The sequence below is a fragment of the Hippocampus comes genome, unplaced genomic scaffold (genome assembly GCF_001891065.2).
Source record: "Hippocampus comes isolate QL1 unplaced genomic scaffold, H_comes_QL1_v1.1 scaffold174, whole genome shotgun sequence".
NCBI lineage: Eukaryota > Metazoa > Chordata > Actinopteri > Syngnathiformes > Syngnathidae > Hippocampus > Hippocampus comes.
The window spans coordinates 375793-387817 of record NW_017805983.1 but is presented as its reverse complement, the minus strand read 5'-3'; the positions used below and the strand labels follow the sequence as shown (position 1 = coordinate 387817).

The following is a 12025-nucleotide window of genomic DNA, read 5'->3' as shown; positions in this document are numbered from 1 at the left end:
CACATTACATCGCATTCAAGCAGATGGTTGCCAGCCAATCATTGAGCTCATAGAGAGGAAATAACTTTCACTCGCATTCACATTGATGATAGATTCTGAGACATCAATTAACCTAAAAGGCATTTTTTTAATGTGTGTGTGTGTGTGGGGGGGGGGCACCAGAGTACGGGGGTGGAGAACATTCAAACTCCACAAAAGAAGGTCTCCACTGAGATTCAAAGGCAAACCCACTAACCACAACCCGTACGGAGTGCTGACATTCTGTGCAAGTCATGCAAATTAAAGGCTAAATTTAGATGCCTTTATGTAAATTGGGCTGGTACTACAACATGCCACATTAGGTGCATGGCCTCAATCTAATGAACTGTGATACAACAGCGTTAGTAGCGGGCTTCCACTGCAAAAACGATGGTGAGCTCCATAGATTTGTGATTCCGGTGTAATTTGCGTACTACAAAGTAGATAATTAAAAACTGAATACCTATTAGACCATCCCAGGATATCACACTTATATTTCAGGCAGATGACATCCCAGGAGCCGGTAACATATTGACAGCAGAAACTGTTAAGCCACCTGACCTTTCGACCACAAGAGTGTAATGCGTCGCCATGCGTAAGGTCAATGCAGCTCTTGGATTGGCCATCACAAGACAGGGTGTGGGTACATTAAGCCTATCGGGAACCGCGAGAGAAATTTGATGCAAAAATACCCATCCATCCACTTTTTTTACCACTTGTCCTCATTAAGGTCACAGCTGAGCTGGAGCCCATGTGACCAGCGATTGGGTGGAGACCAGTCCAGGGTGTACAACGCATTTTGCTCCAAGTCAGTTTGGAAAGTCTCTATCTATGTCATCCTAAAGCTTGCTGATGAGCTGATCATTTGAATCGGGTGTTTTGGAGGAGGGACAAATCTAAATCAGGCTGGATAGGGGCTCTCGAGTACCAGATTTGGGTAGCCCTGCAATACAGGCTACAGAAGCACATACTGTACAACAGTTCAGCTGTCCGTGTCATTCAGGAAGGAATCAAGTGGATACTACATTGATAGCATCAGTGAATGTGGGCAGGGTGCCTGTCTGGCTCTGCTATCGTTGCTTCCTCCAACGTCCCCAAATGACGCACATGAAGCTAACGAGCTAAGCTATTCAAACGAAAGACGTTTGATGACCTTGAATGGGCATTTTTGTGTGTCTCTATGTGCCGTCCACCACGGACGCGTGCTGACGTAAGACGACGGGAGCGTGGTTTGTTGGAAAGGAGTAGAGAGAGGCAACTACAGTACAACATGACACTTAGCTTAGCAACCAGCTAGCCCCAACTCTTGAGCGCAATCTCCAAATCTAAAGCGGTTGCAGGCAACACTCGTGTTTGCCTCACGTCGCTGCTGCTGTTCCGAGCATGCAGACTTACTGCGCAGGTTGTTGACGAGTTCTGCGTGGCTTGCTCCTCCTGATTTCCACGCCATTATTAGGCAGACTTTGCGGACTAGGTAGACAGCAGCCGTCAGTGCCGCGCCTGCGCCAAGTGTTTTGCCGAGGAAGCTGGCAACCTGCAAAGCAGACGGAGCAGAGGATACGTCACCAGACATCCACGGTGAATTTACAGCGGGGTGGCTCGTCTTTGACGCAGTCTCACGCAGAGTGATATCGTTTCATGAGATTTAATGATTGCTTTATATGCCTCTTCAACGATGGTATTTCCACATCGCACACTCGTTGGATTATCAGATTTATAGTTGTAGTGGCGACTGTGACCGGTAGGAGGGGTGCTACCTATATTCGCCTGGACTTAAGCTTGTCCTAATAGCGTTCCCGTAGCGTCGCGTTGACTGGAGCGGTTGGTTGTTCGGCGTTGGAAGCTAAAGCTAGCTTCAATATATGTACATTTAAGCAAACGAAAACAAACAATTCTGCTCTCATGGAAAGTATTAATGCGAAATACGTGTCTCAGAAAATTAGTAAAGTCAGATGGCGGCCGGTATCGCTTTCATCTCTGCAGCAGCCCGAAATCTTTGCGACTGGATCTTGGGATAACGAGGTTAGTCGTTCATTTATGATAACGTGAGTGATTTTTTTTTTATGGTCTCATGCCGAGCCACGATCTAGATGCGATTTGTGTGTGTCAGAGCTGTGTAATGAAAACGTGCATTTTCGTATTATCGTATTTGCATTAGCGTCACTCAGCTGTTTTTATTCGATAACTCAAGTTCTGTCCCTTTACAGGACAACACTGTTTCAATTTGGACGATTGGAAATAATGGAATTTCTTCTTTGGAAGAAGGATTCGATGGGGACCCAAAGCCGCTGTGTGAGCATAAGCATGCGGGAGATGTTCTCGATCTTCAAGTAAGTCGATCATTCACCATTATGTTAAAAACCGCCATATGCACAGTATGTATTGATGGATCATGATTCGGGATCGCCATCAGTACCAATACAGTACTGTACGTCTGGACAGTAACTTAAACTTGCTAGTATGTATATTTGAGTGAAACTTGGGTCAGGTTCAAGAAATGTGTGTGTTTCCTGGAATCATCAAGAATCAGTATTTGGTATCAGCGGGTATTCAAATGGAAGTATTTGTGCTTGTACACGGTCTTCGGAAAAGTGGTCTCTGCCTCTCTCATCATGATTGCGTATTCCTGTCTGAAGAAGCTGAATAAGCAGTAAGTCATGTCTGATTTGAAATGTATTCTTATTGCACTGGAGTTTGCAAATATTTTAACACGGACTGCTTTCATTTCATTTTCCCTACAGTTTCTGGACCAAGAGAAAGTCATAACAGCATCATCAACCGGAGGCGTGACCATTCTCCGCTACAACAATAACAATCAGGTACATCAAATATTATTTATGTGTTCTGACTGATTTTGCACCATGTGGTTAGGGACGGTAGAGCGAAACGGGGGATTTAATCTGTCATACAAGTAAAAAATAATAATAAATTAACACTGTTTACATTAAAACAGCAAATGCCATCTGACTTAATTTGAATTAAGGTCTCACTTGGCGACAACAAACTGCAAAGGGTGATTTGTTTTTTTTTGGTTGACTCCAGGCACTCTCCGTCTCACATCAGTGGGCAAAAGCGCATCATTACCCTTGTGACAATGCCCCGTGTACTAGTGTGGTGTGCAGCAGCCCTGAGATTGTTAGCGTTGGTGAAGACGGCAGGATTATTGTCTACAGAGCTGACCAGGGAGGAATCATTCGAACCATAGGTTAGCTCTAGAATACGGTTTCTGCTCTGCATGCATCGGTTCAAGTTTTAGATTGGGATAGAGCTCATGCAAAAAAAAAAAAACATTTTACAGAGAATGCAGATAGCAGTACAATCCATGCTGTGACTTACCTGAGAACAACTGAGATCCTGACGGTGAATTCCATCGGCCAACTCAAGATTTGGGATTTCAGGCAACAGAGCAACTCCCCATCGCAGATTCTTTCTCTGTAAGATCTCACAAGTCACAAAAGCTGCATCACTTTATCCTCCAATGACGGAAACTAATCCAACGTTGTCATTTCAGCTCAGGTGATCGTGCCCCCCTGCACTGTGTGGACCGACATCCAAACCAGCAGCACATCGTGGCCACGGGAGGCCAGGATGGGATGCTCTGTGTTTGGGATGTGAGGCAAAGAAACACACCTTTCTCACTCATGGAGGCGCACTCTGCTGAAAGTAGCATTTTCACGATGAAATAGTTTTTTTTTTTTTTTTGACTTGTTGCAGACACTTTCAAATTTATACATGATGTTACTGTGTTTCTGCAGTGTGGGAAGTTCACTTCCACCCAATGAATCCAGATCATCTGTTCACATGCTCAGAGGACGGATCACTGCTGCACTGGGAGATATCTTCACCTTCAGACATGCCGTCCTTCCTGCAAGGCAAGTCTGATAAACATTGAAGACAGTCTGTTTTATTCTTCCTTGGCCGTAAAACTTCTGTCACGCCAGCTCGACTCATGCTGCCACATAATTAAGTTTAGAAAACAAAAAGAGGATGATCAAACCGAGGTTTTTAGTCTATACTGAGTGGTGTTTTTAATTGGTTTTGCCAGGTGGTAGAAACAACAGCATGGTGTCCCGCAGTGCGATGGCTCCCGCTGGAGGCAACCAGTCCCTCATCAACGCGTGGCTCAGCGGAGACTCAAGTAAAGGTCGTCTGGAGACAACTCACATGCTGCCCAGCCAAACGCTGTCCGTAAACAGTTTGGATGTACTTGGACAGTGTCTCGTGTGCGGTACTGATGGAGAGGCTATATTTGTTAACAGACAGATCCCAGTTTGAACGCTTTGCAAATGTTTTTTTTTTTTTTGCAGGCTCAGTTCCAGTCATACATACTGAGTTCATTTGCAATGCATATTAATGTCCGTAATTGATCAAGTCTTTGTGTGTATCAATCCCAGCCAAATATTTTACATCTTTTTTTGTATAAATGTCAATTTAATAATTTTGGAAATAAATTAATAAATAAGCTTTGTGTGATGATTTTTTTTGCTTGTAATTGGCTGGAGATCAGTCCAATGGGCATCATTTCAGTCTACTTTTTTTGTTTGCTTAGGATTTGAATCAGTACTTCTACTTTTACCAAATATTTTTGACCCAGGTATCAGTACTTCTTACGTTCAAAGTGTGATTACTTTTGCCACCTCTGGTTAGTCCTAACGGTGTAACTATGAAAAGTGCCAAAATATGCGAAAACAACCTGCATCCGGGTATTTGGAAGGACTGTGTGAAATTCTTGCCAATTACTTCCGGCCAAGACTTACAAAATAAAAAAGTTTGCAACGAATGGACTGAGTACGTGAGCTGAAATTGAGTTGCTTCATTTTAAAAAACTGAATAATTTTTACGGACTATAAGAAGAAACATTGGTTGTGTCACATTCTGAACTAGTTGCTCCGTTTTCATTTGCCTTCATTTCTTTTAATTCAACGATAACTGGAAGTGTTCTGTGATTTTTTGTCTAACTTGTTCTCCCTACTTGTCATTCAGCTATCCCAGGAATTCAACACCACAAGATATCAGCTAGGTTCGCCACAATAAGGACATTTTGTTCAAATCGTATTACTCGTTAGCGTTACAGGATCGTAAGCGGGCAACAATTAAACGCGAGTTGGGAAAAGCGCACTTATGTACTTACACTGGTGAGTTGTCAAACGCGGCAATTGGTGCTGTTGGGAGCTAACATGCTAAGTATTCCTCAAGCCGTTGTTGCTGCGTTAGCTTAGCATCAACACACACATAGGCCGCGATGCTAGGGGTACTTGTTTGTCCGCTTAACTAAGTAGTTTTACAGATGTTGTTGTACGATGTGTTCGACGGAGGGCTCGCCGCGTGTATTCTTCAGTTGGTTCATACGCTTTTAATGCCAGCTCATGCGCGTAGTGGCACTTAACTTGAATTACCAATGACGCCAACACGGGTCTTGTTTCGTGATAGACATCGTGCCAACTTTTCGACTGAAACAGCATTTCATTGACACATTGATCGAACGTTATTGCCCATCTCATTCACGATGTTTATGTCTTCTCTTCATCCCCTTTGTCCAACCTATTGGACCACTTGACAGATGCTCTGAATGCCTCATGACGGACAGTGCACCCATGTCAGCAAAATCCAAACGTGAAATTGGTCTTTAAAAAGACCCCCTGCCTCCAAGAACCTTGGCTGCGTCCTTGACCTGTGTCACATCCTCTTCACCCCCCTCATCGTGTTTGTACATGCTCTTACATGAAGAGAGGAGAGAAACCAGAGGGCTACAGGCAGATGCGACCCAAAACGTTCCCCGCCAGCAACTACAGTGGCAACAGCCAACATATGCTGAAGGAAATCCGGAACAGTCTGCGAAACCTGTCAAAGCCTTCCGACCCACCCAAAGTGGACTTTAGTGGGAAAATGCTCCCAGAGGACTTAAGGCAACAGGGGCGCTGCTATAACCCCAAGAACCCTCACCATAAGGCCTTGCAGGAGATCCGCGAGTCCCTGATGCCTTTTGCCAATGAGGCCAGCACTTCAGTGGAGCTCAACAAACACATGTCGATGGAGCCTCCATTTGCTGGGTTTGAGGAGGTATGAGCAACGTGTTTGTATTCAGTCAATAAAAAAAGATTGTCACATTCTGCACATAACTCAGCGATTCATAATCACGAGGTGCATCTTGTTTCTGGAATAGCTATCTGAAAAATGTCCATAATGCCAAGTGAAATGCCAAGTATGAGATGAATTTGATGAAAGAAAAAGTTTAATAGTTTGAGAAAATTCACAGTTTATGTCTTGATGCCACCAAGTATTTTGCTTTTAGTTTCATCAGTTCAATTGTATTAGTTGTTGATATTTACATTAGATTTTTGATCATAAATAAATAATAGGAATTTGAGAAGATGGCAATTTTTTTTTTTTTTTTAACTGCACTGTACATACATATTCATCTTGTCATATACTTGTGCAGACTACTGCTCGCAGTGTGGGGACAGCTGTGGAATACATGACGAAGGTGACCTACCAGGACTCGATGAGGGAACAGATGGTTCCCGCCAGTCCAAGCACTGCATTCCTCAAAGCCCCAGGTAGGTGAACGGCCAATTGAGACGAGCAGTACCCCACCCTTCCCTGCCATTTCAAAAATGTGTTATGTTAAGAATGTGTAGAAATGTAATTCTTAGTTCACATTGTTTGCATTTTACCTACTCCTCTGACCCGCCATTCCGAGCTAGCCTTTATTGAAGTGGAAAAAAAAATTATCGGTGTCACAGCATCAGTGTATTCTGTTCTCCTTCAATGTATTTAGTTTTCAGCTCATGCGTTGTCTGCAGGCGCTACTCACATTCAGCAGTCCCTCCTGAGAAGGCCCAGCTGGAAAGGCTCGAAAGAGTCCCTGGCTCCTCGCCATGCCATGATGTACCGCTCAGACAGTCCGGGGCCCCCTCCTGCCTTCCCGCAGTGTCACCCTGGCAACAGCCAGAGGGTCAATCCGCCCCTGCCACCCCAAGTGCGCAGCGTCACACCTCCTCCGAACCGCGGGCCGATGCCTCCGGCGTCTTCCTGGGACAGCAACCCGTCGACCAAGCGCTACTCTGGAAACATGGATCTTGTGCCTCGCATCTCGCCGGTGCCTCAGGGGGCCTGGGCTGACAGCTATCCGACCGCATCACCTCAGAACCAGCGTGGCATCAGCCCAGTGCCTGTGGGCCACCAGCCCATCATCATGCAAAGCTCGGCAGGAACAAAGTTCACCTTCCCGTCAGGCTGGTCTCAGAATGGCTCACCTCAGGCAGACTACATGGCAGGAGGCAGCAGGCAGCCTCCTCCCCCCTACCCGCTCAACCAGAGCAGTCGTCACAGTCCCACAGACCAGCAGATGCAGGCCGGGGGGCCCGCTTCATCACCGTCGTACGCTAATGGCGGGAACATCCCTCAATCCATGATGGTTCCCAATCGGAACAGCCACAACCTTGATGTGTACAACATAGGGCACCCCCATTCTTGGTCCCAAAGCTCCCTCGCCCCCAACATGCCCACGTCTTCATCAGGCAGTAGCAGCAACCAAGATCCGTCTCCATCGTGGCAGCATAACGTGCTCGTGCGCTCCAATTCCTTCAACAGCAGAGCACCCCATCCCGCCAGCTCGCAACCGTCTGCCACCACGGTCACCGCCATCACGCAAGCTCCCATCCTGCAGCCCGTTAAAAGCATGCGAGTCCAGAAACCCGAACTGCACACCGCCGTCGCCCCCACGCACCCTCCGTGGATGCAACAGGCCGCTCCCGCCGCCCCCGCTTACCCGGAGCCTTCGGCTGCCGTTCCTCAGATTCCCGTCGCGGCAGAGGTCCCCAGCTACCAGGGCCCCCCGCCGCCTTACCCCAAGCACCTCCTCCAACAACAAGCTGCACCGTCACCCCCGGCGTATGAGCAAGGAGCAGGTAAGCACGGCGCAAGCAGGGAGGAACCCGCGGAAGACGAAAGCGCTTTGGGGGACAGCGGCACGCGAGAGAAGGCAGCAGAAAGTGCGGAAAGCAACGCGGCCACGGAAAAGGAGAAGAAGCAGATCACGACGTCGCCCGTTCCCCTGCGCCGCAACAAGAAGGACGAAGAACGGAGGGGGGAGTCGGGCCGGGTGGCTTTGTACTCCCCGCAGGCCTTTAAGTTCTTCATGGAGCAACATGTGGAGAACATCCTGAAGAACCATCAACAGCGTATCCGCAGGAGGAAACAGCTGGAGAGCGAGATGCAGAGGGTGAGACATCGAACCCCGAGACACAACCAGTTCGCTTAAAATGAGTCATCTTTCCTGATGCAATTCAACACTTTGCAGTCTTTGACTACTTTTTTGCTTCCTGTATGGTCTTTTTCACGCTGCTCTGTTTTTCTCGGCTCTTCTTTCTCTCCCTTTCTCTCCTTGCTGTCACGAACAGCTGAGCTGAGAGGTAAAAGTATCTGATTGTGATGGACACGAACACCCACCGCTCTCACAGAGGCATGATTGTTTGGCATGCCCTTTCGTGTCTTCCGTTTTTTTTTTTACTCCTCATGACATTGCATTTTTGAATTGAAATACAGTGAACCCCCGTTAAACGCGGGGATATGTTGCAGACCCATCCGCAAGAGGTGAAAATCCAAAGCTTCTCCCACACACTTTGAAAACATTTCAACTCTTTTAAAAGTATTTCGCAGCATCTCACTCCCACTCGCTGGCTGATCTGTCTCAAGTCCATTGCCAATGATGAACTACAATTTGGCGAGGGAACACTGTATTGCTGAGTGTGTTTTGTTGGCTTATTTTGGGGGGTGGAGGGGACATTTCTAACCAGGTCTGCATGTAAGTTCCTGTGTGCTTACTGTGGCTGCTTGCTGACCCGTGACCGTTGGCTGTTTAGGTGGGCTTGTCGTCAGATGCCCAGGAGCAGATGCGCATGATGCTCTGCCAGAAGGAGTCCAACTACATTCGGCTAAAGCGGGCCAAGATGGACAAGTGCATGTTCAAACGAATCAAGACCCTGGGCATCGGCGCCTTCGGCGAAGTATGCTTGGCCATGAAAGAGGACACGGAAGCCCTGTACGCCATGAAGACCTTGCGCAAGAAGGACGTGCTGCTCAGGAACCAGGTGGCTCACGTCAAGGCCGAGAGGGACATCCTGGCCGAGGCCGACAACGAGTGGGTGGTGCGTCTCTACTATTCTTTCCAGGATCGGGACAACCTCTACTTTGTCATGGAGTACATCCCCGGGGGGGACATGATGAGTCTTCTCATCCGGCTCGGCATCTTCAAGGAGGAGCTGGCTCAGTTCTACATCGCCGAGCTCACCTGCGCTGTGGAAAGCGTCCACAAAATGGGCTTCATCCACCGCGACATCAAGCCCGACAACATCCTCATTGACCGAGACGGACACATTAAGCTCACAGACTTTGGCCTCTGCACCGGATTCCGCTGGACTCATGACTCCAAGTATTACCAGAGTGGTGAGTGTAACTCTTCATCTAAAATAGAAGTGCTGTGTCAATCTAGTGCTGCGATTGTGAGGGTGTTGACGAAAAGAATGTCCGTGAGCAAACCACACCTACAATGTCAGTGCACGTTTCCCCTTTTGGGTGCACTGACTCCCATTTTGATTGGATCGATTCTGAGCACAGCCACGTCTCCGGTGGAGAGAACATGATCTCAAAACATCTTTACTTGCCCTCCTTAAAAGATTTCGTTCTCACTTGAGTCGCTCAGGCGGAAGGCCACATTATCGGTGGGAAGAATGTAACGCAGAAAGCTTGGCGTCGTGGCACAGCACAACATTTTGTGTGCATTTCATTGCGTGGACTTGGGTCATGCTTGTGTTTGGTTTGCAGGGGACCACGTGAGGCAGGACAGCATGGACTTCAGTAAGGAATGGGAGGACCCGGCCAACTGCCGCTGCACGGACCGGCTCAAGCCTCTGGAGAGGAGAAAGGCTCGGCAACACCAGCGCTGCTTGGCCCACTCGCTGGTGGGGACGCCCAATTACATTGCGCCCGAAGTTCTACTCAGGACAGGTGACTGCTCCGTTGTGGGTGGGCCTGACTTTGCTTGGCATGCCGAAATTACAAGTTTCACTGTTGTGTTTTCTTCAGTTCATTTTCTATTGCAGTCTGATTGTCAAATGTTTGCACTGTTCTACGTAGGATACACCCAGCTGTGCGATTGGTGGAGCGTGGGTGTCATTTTGTACGAAATGGTAGTCGGACAGCCTCCCTTCTTAGCGACCACGCCCCTGGAGACACAGCTCAAGGTATGTGGAGCATAAGTGGACAGGATACATTTTTGTGACCGACAGAACGAGATGCCCCCGGTGGTCCAGCATGTCATCATGTCCGCGCAGGTGATTAACTGGAAGACCACCCTGCACATCCCCCCGCCCGCCAAGCTCAGCCCGGAGGCGTCGGACCTCATCGTGAAGCTGTGCCGCGGCCCCGAGGACCGCCTCGGCAGGAACGGCGCAGACGAAATCAAAGCTCACCCTTTCTTCAAGACCATCGACTTCTCCAGCGACTTGCGGCAGCAGACGGCGCCGTACGTCCCCACCATCGCCCACTCCACCGACACATCCAACTTCGACCCCGTAGACCCCGAGAAGCGGTGGAGCGGCGACAGCGACGGCAAGGACGACCTCGGCGACACGGGCTGCTGGTTCCGCAACGGCAAGCATCCCGAGCACGCCTTTTACGAGTTCACCTTCCGCCGCTTTTTCGACGACAACGGCCACCCGTACAGCTGCCCCAAGCCCATCGCGTACGAGGGCCTCACCGAGGACGAGGCGGACTCCGAGGGCCCCGAGGGGGAGGCGCCCGATGGCCCGCCGGCCCAGGGCCGAGATCTTGTCTATGTGTAGCGTTCCCGGACCTCATAGTGACACTTGGTGTTTGGCATGTGCTGTGGTAGGACTGTGTGTACGTGAAATAGGAACTGCTCACGTCAAATTGGAAGATGAGCGAAAGCTTTTCCAAGTGGAATCGTGCCTGTCAGCCAGATAAGTCAGTCATCAGCTGCTTGCTGTACACCCATACGACCTAATTTGGCATCAACTGCCCTCAATCTATTTTTTTCATTGGCTCCTCAAGTGCTTAATTTATTGAAGAACTCACAACTGACGATGTTCACATTTAGTATGGGGACTTTAATTGAATCTTTATTAACTTATATTTTGACTGTTGCAACAGGGACCTTCACGACGTGACTGGTACATAATTAAAGTATCGATTGCTCCATTTATTCATTGCGGTGCCCCCACCCCCACCAAATACACAGTTAATTATCAGACTGGTATTAAATGTGTATGTAGAAGTTGACCATTGATTGAACTTCAGTAGCTTTTTGTTATTTTTCTAATTTATACCCATATTTATAAATGAAGTTGTACACAGATTATGTAAATATTTCTTTACTCTGTCACTGATTTTTTTTCTCTCCCTAAGGGCAGGCCCTCTTCAATGTCCACTGCTGCTGCCTTTTACTCATTAGTGTTGATAGTTCTTCCTTTTATGCTCATCTCCTCCAAACCACTAAATACAAACGTTTAGTCTTTAGACACTTAAACACTTATTTTTTTTCAAATCTTGTCAAAGAAACATAGCAGTTTACTGAGTCAAGTGGATTGATGATTCCATAACCTCCCTCTGTACATTCTGTGCTTAGCAAGGAATTCTGAATGTAGTTTTTAGACTTAATGGTGTCCCCTTGGCCTTCTGCACTGGCATGTTACCACACAAGAATGACAATTGTATTGTGTGTGTGCACTGTTGCTCGAGAGGTTTTGTGTTGGGGAAGCAGGTGATCAATAAAGAATGTCAAGAATGAAATGTTTCACACATACAAACAGACCGCCTTGGATTTAGTGGTACTGTATGTCAAAAACCGACATTTCCAGACACATAAATTTACACAGTCCTTTCCAAGTTGTTCTAATAGGAATAACAATTTACTGTAGACTAATGAGTTAATTTCACACACTACCTGTACGGCAGTGCCGTGCATTTTACGGCACGCGGGCTCTTT

General features: G+C 47.6%; 3 protein-coding genes across 8 annotated transcripts in view; 2 read left to right on the top strand and 1 right to left on the bottom strand.

Moving 5' to 3' along the window:
* Positions 1-1570, bottom strand: part of pcmt (protein-L-isoaspartate (D-aspartate) O-methyltransferase) — a 5193-nt gene extending 3623 nt beyond the window's left edge. Inside the window, exon 1 of one of the 2 annotated variants that reach the window (XR_002170672.1) lies at positions 1414-1559. Coding sequence is in view for 1 of the 2 variants with exons in the window: in XM_019890730.1 (XP_019746289.1) it covers positions 1414-1468 (55 nt within the window). In the remaining variant the exon portion in view is untranslated. Of the gene's footprint in view, positions 1-1413 lie in introns of both variants that reach the window. The other variant, XM_019890730.1, reaches the window with a different exon arrangement.
* Positions 1571-1620: 50 nt separating this feature from the next.
* nup43 (nucleoporin 43) lies at positions 1621-4481 on the top strand. The gene is made up of 8 exons (XM_019890729.1): positions 1621-2040; positions 2226-2348; positions 2760-2837; positions 3061-3223; positions 3317-3452; positions 3530-3681; positions 3774-3890; positions 4064-4481. The coding sequence occupies exons 1-8, from the start codon at positions 1921-1923 to the stop codon at positions 4291-4293; spliced, it is 1119 nt and encodes a 372-aa protein (XP_019746288.1). The 5' UTR covers positions 1621-1920; the 3' UTR covers positions 4294-4481.
* Positions 4482-4561: 80 nt separating this feature from the next.
* On the top strand, positions 4562-11846 carry lats1 (large tumor suppressor kinase 1). Of its 5 annotated transcripts, none has more exons than XM_019890711.1 (8): positions 4562-4806; positions 5579-6078; positions 6458-6575; positions 6822-8242; positions 8883-9465; positions 9844-10026; positions 10156-10262; positions 10353-11846. In XM_019890711.1, the coding sequence occupies exons 2-8, from the start codon at positions 5740-5742 to the stop codon at positions 10860-10862; spliced, it is 3261 nt and encodes a 1086-aa protein (XP_019746270.1). In that variant the 5' UTR covers positions 4562-4806; positions 5579-5739; the 3' UTR covers positions 10863-11846. The 5 variants fall into 5 exon arrangements, with proteins under 5 accessions (XP_019746270.1, XP_019746269.1, XP_019746268.1 ...); XM_019890710.1 differs by lacking the exon at positions 4562-4806 and adding an exon at positions 4816-5038; XM_019890709.1 differs by lacking the exon at positions 4562-4806 and adding an exon at positions 4816-5141.
* Positions 11847-12025: the final 179 nt, after the last annotated feature.

Excerpts from the sequence above, each read along its gene's own strand:
- nup43 (XM_019890729.1), top strand. The coding sequence starts at position 1,921 with ATGGAAAGTATTAATGCGAAATACGTGTCTCAGAAAATTAGTAAAGTC. Across the intron at positions 2,349-2,759 it reads GAGATGTTCTCGATCTTCAA|TTTCTGGACCAAGAGAAAGT; the intron begins GTAAGTCGATCA and ends TTTTCCCTACAG. Across the intron at positions 3,453-3,529 it reads CCATCGCAGATTCTTTCTCT|CTCAGGTGATCGTGCCCCCC; the intron begins GTAAGATCTCAC and ends TTGTCATTTCAG.
- lats1 (XM_019890711.1), top strand. The coding sequence starts at position 5,740 with ATGAAGAGAGGAGAGAAACCAGAGGGCTACAGGCAGATGCGACCCAAA. Across the intron at positions 10,027-10,155 it reads CGAAGTTCTACTCAGGACAG|GATACACCCAGCTGTGCGAT; the intron begins GTGACTGCTCCG and ends TGTTCTACGTAG. Across the intron at positions 10,263-10,352 it reads CCCTGGAGACACAGCTCAAG|GTGATTAACTGGAAGACCAC; the intron begins GTATGTGGAGCA and ends ATGTCCGCGCAG.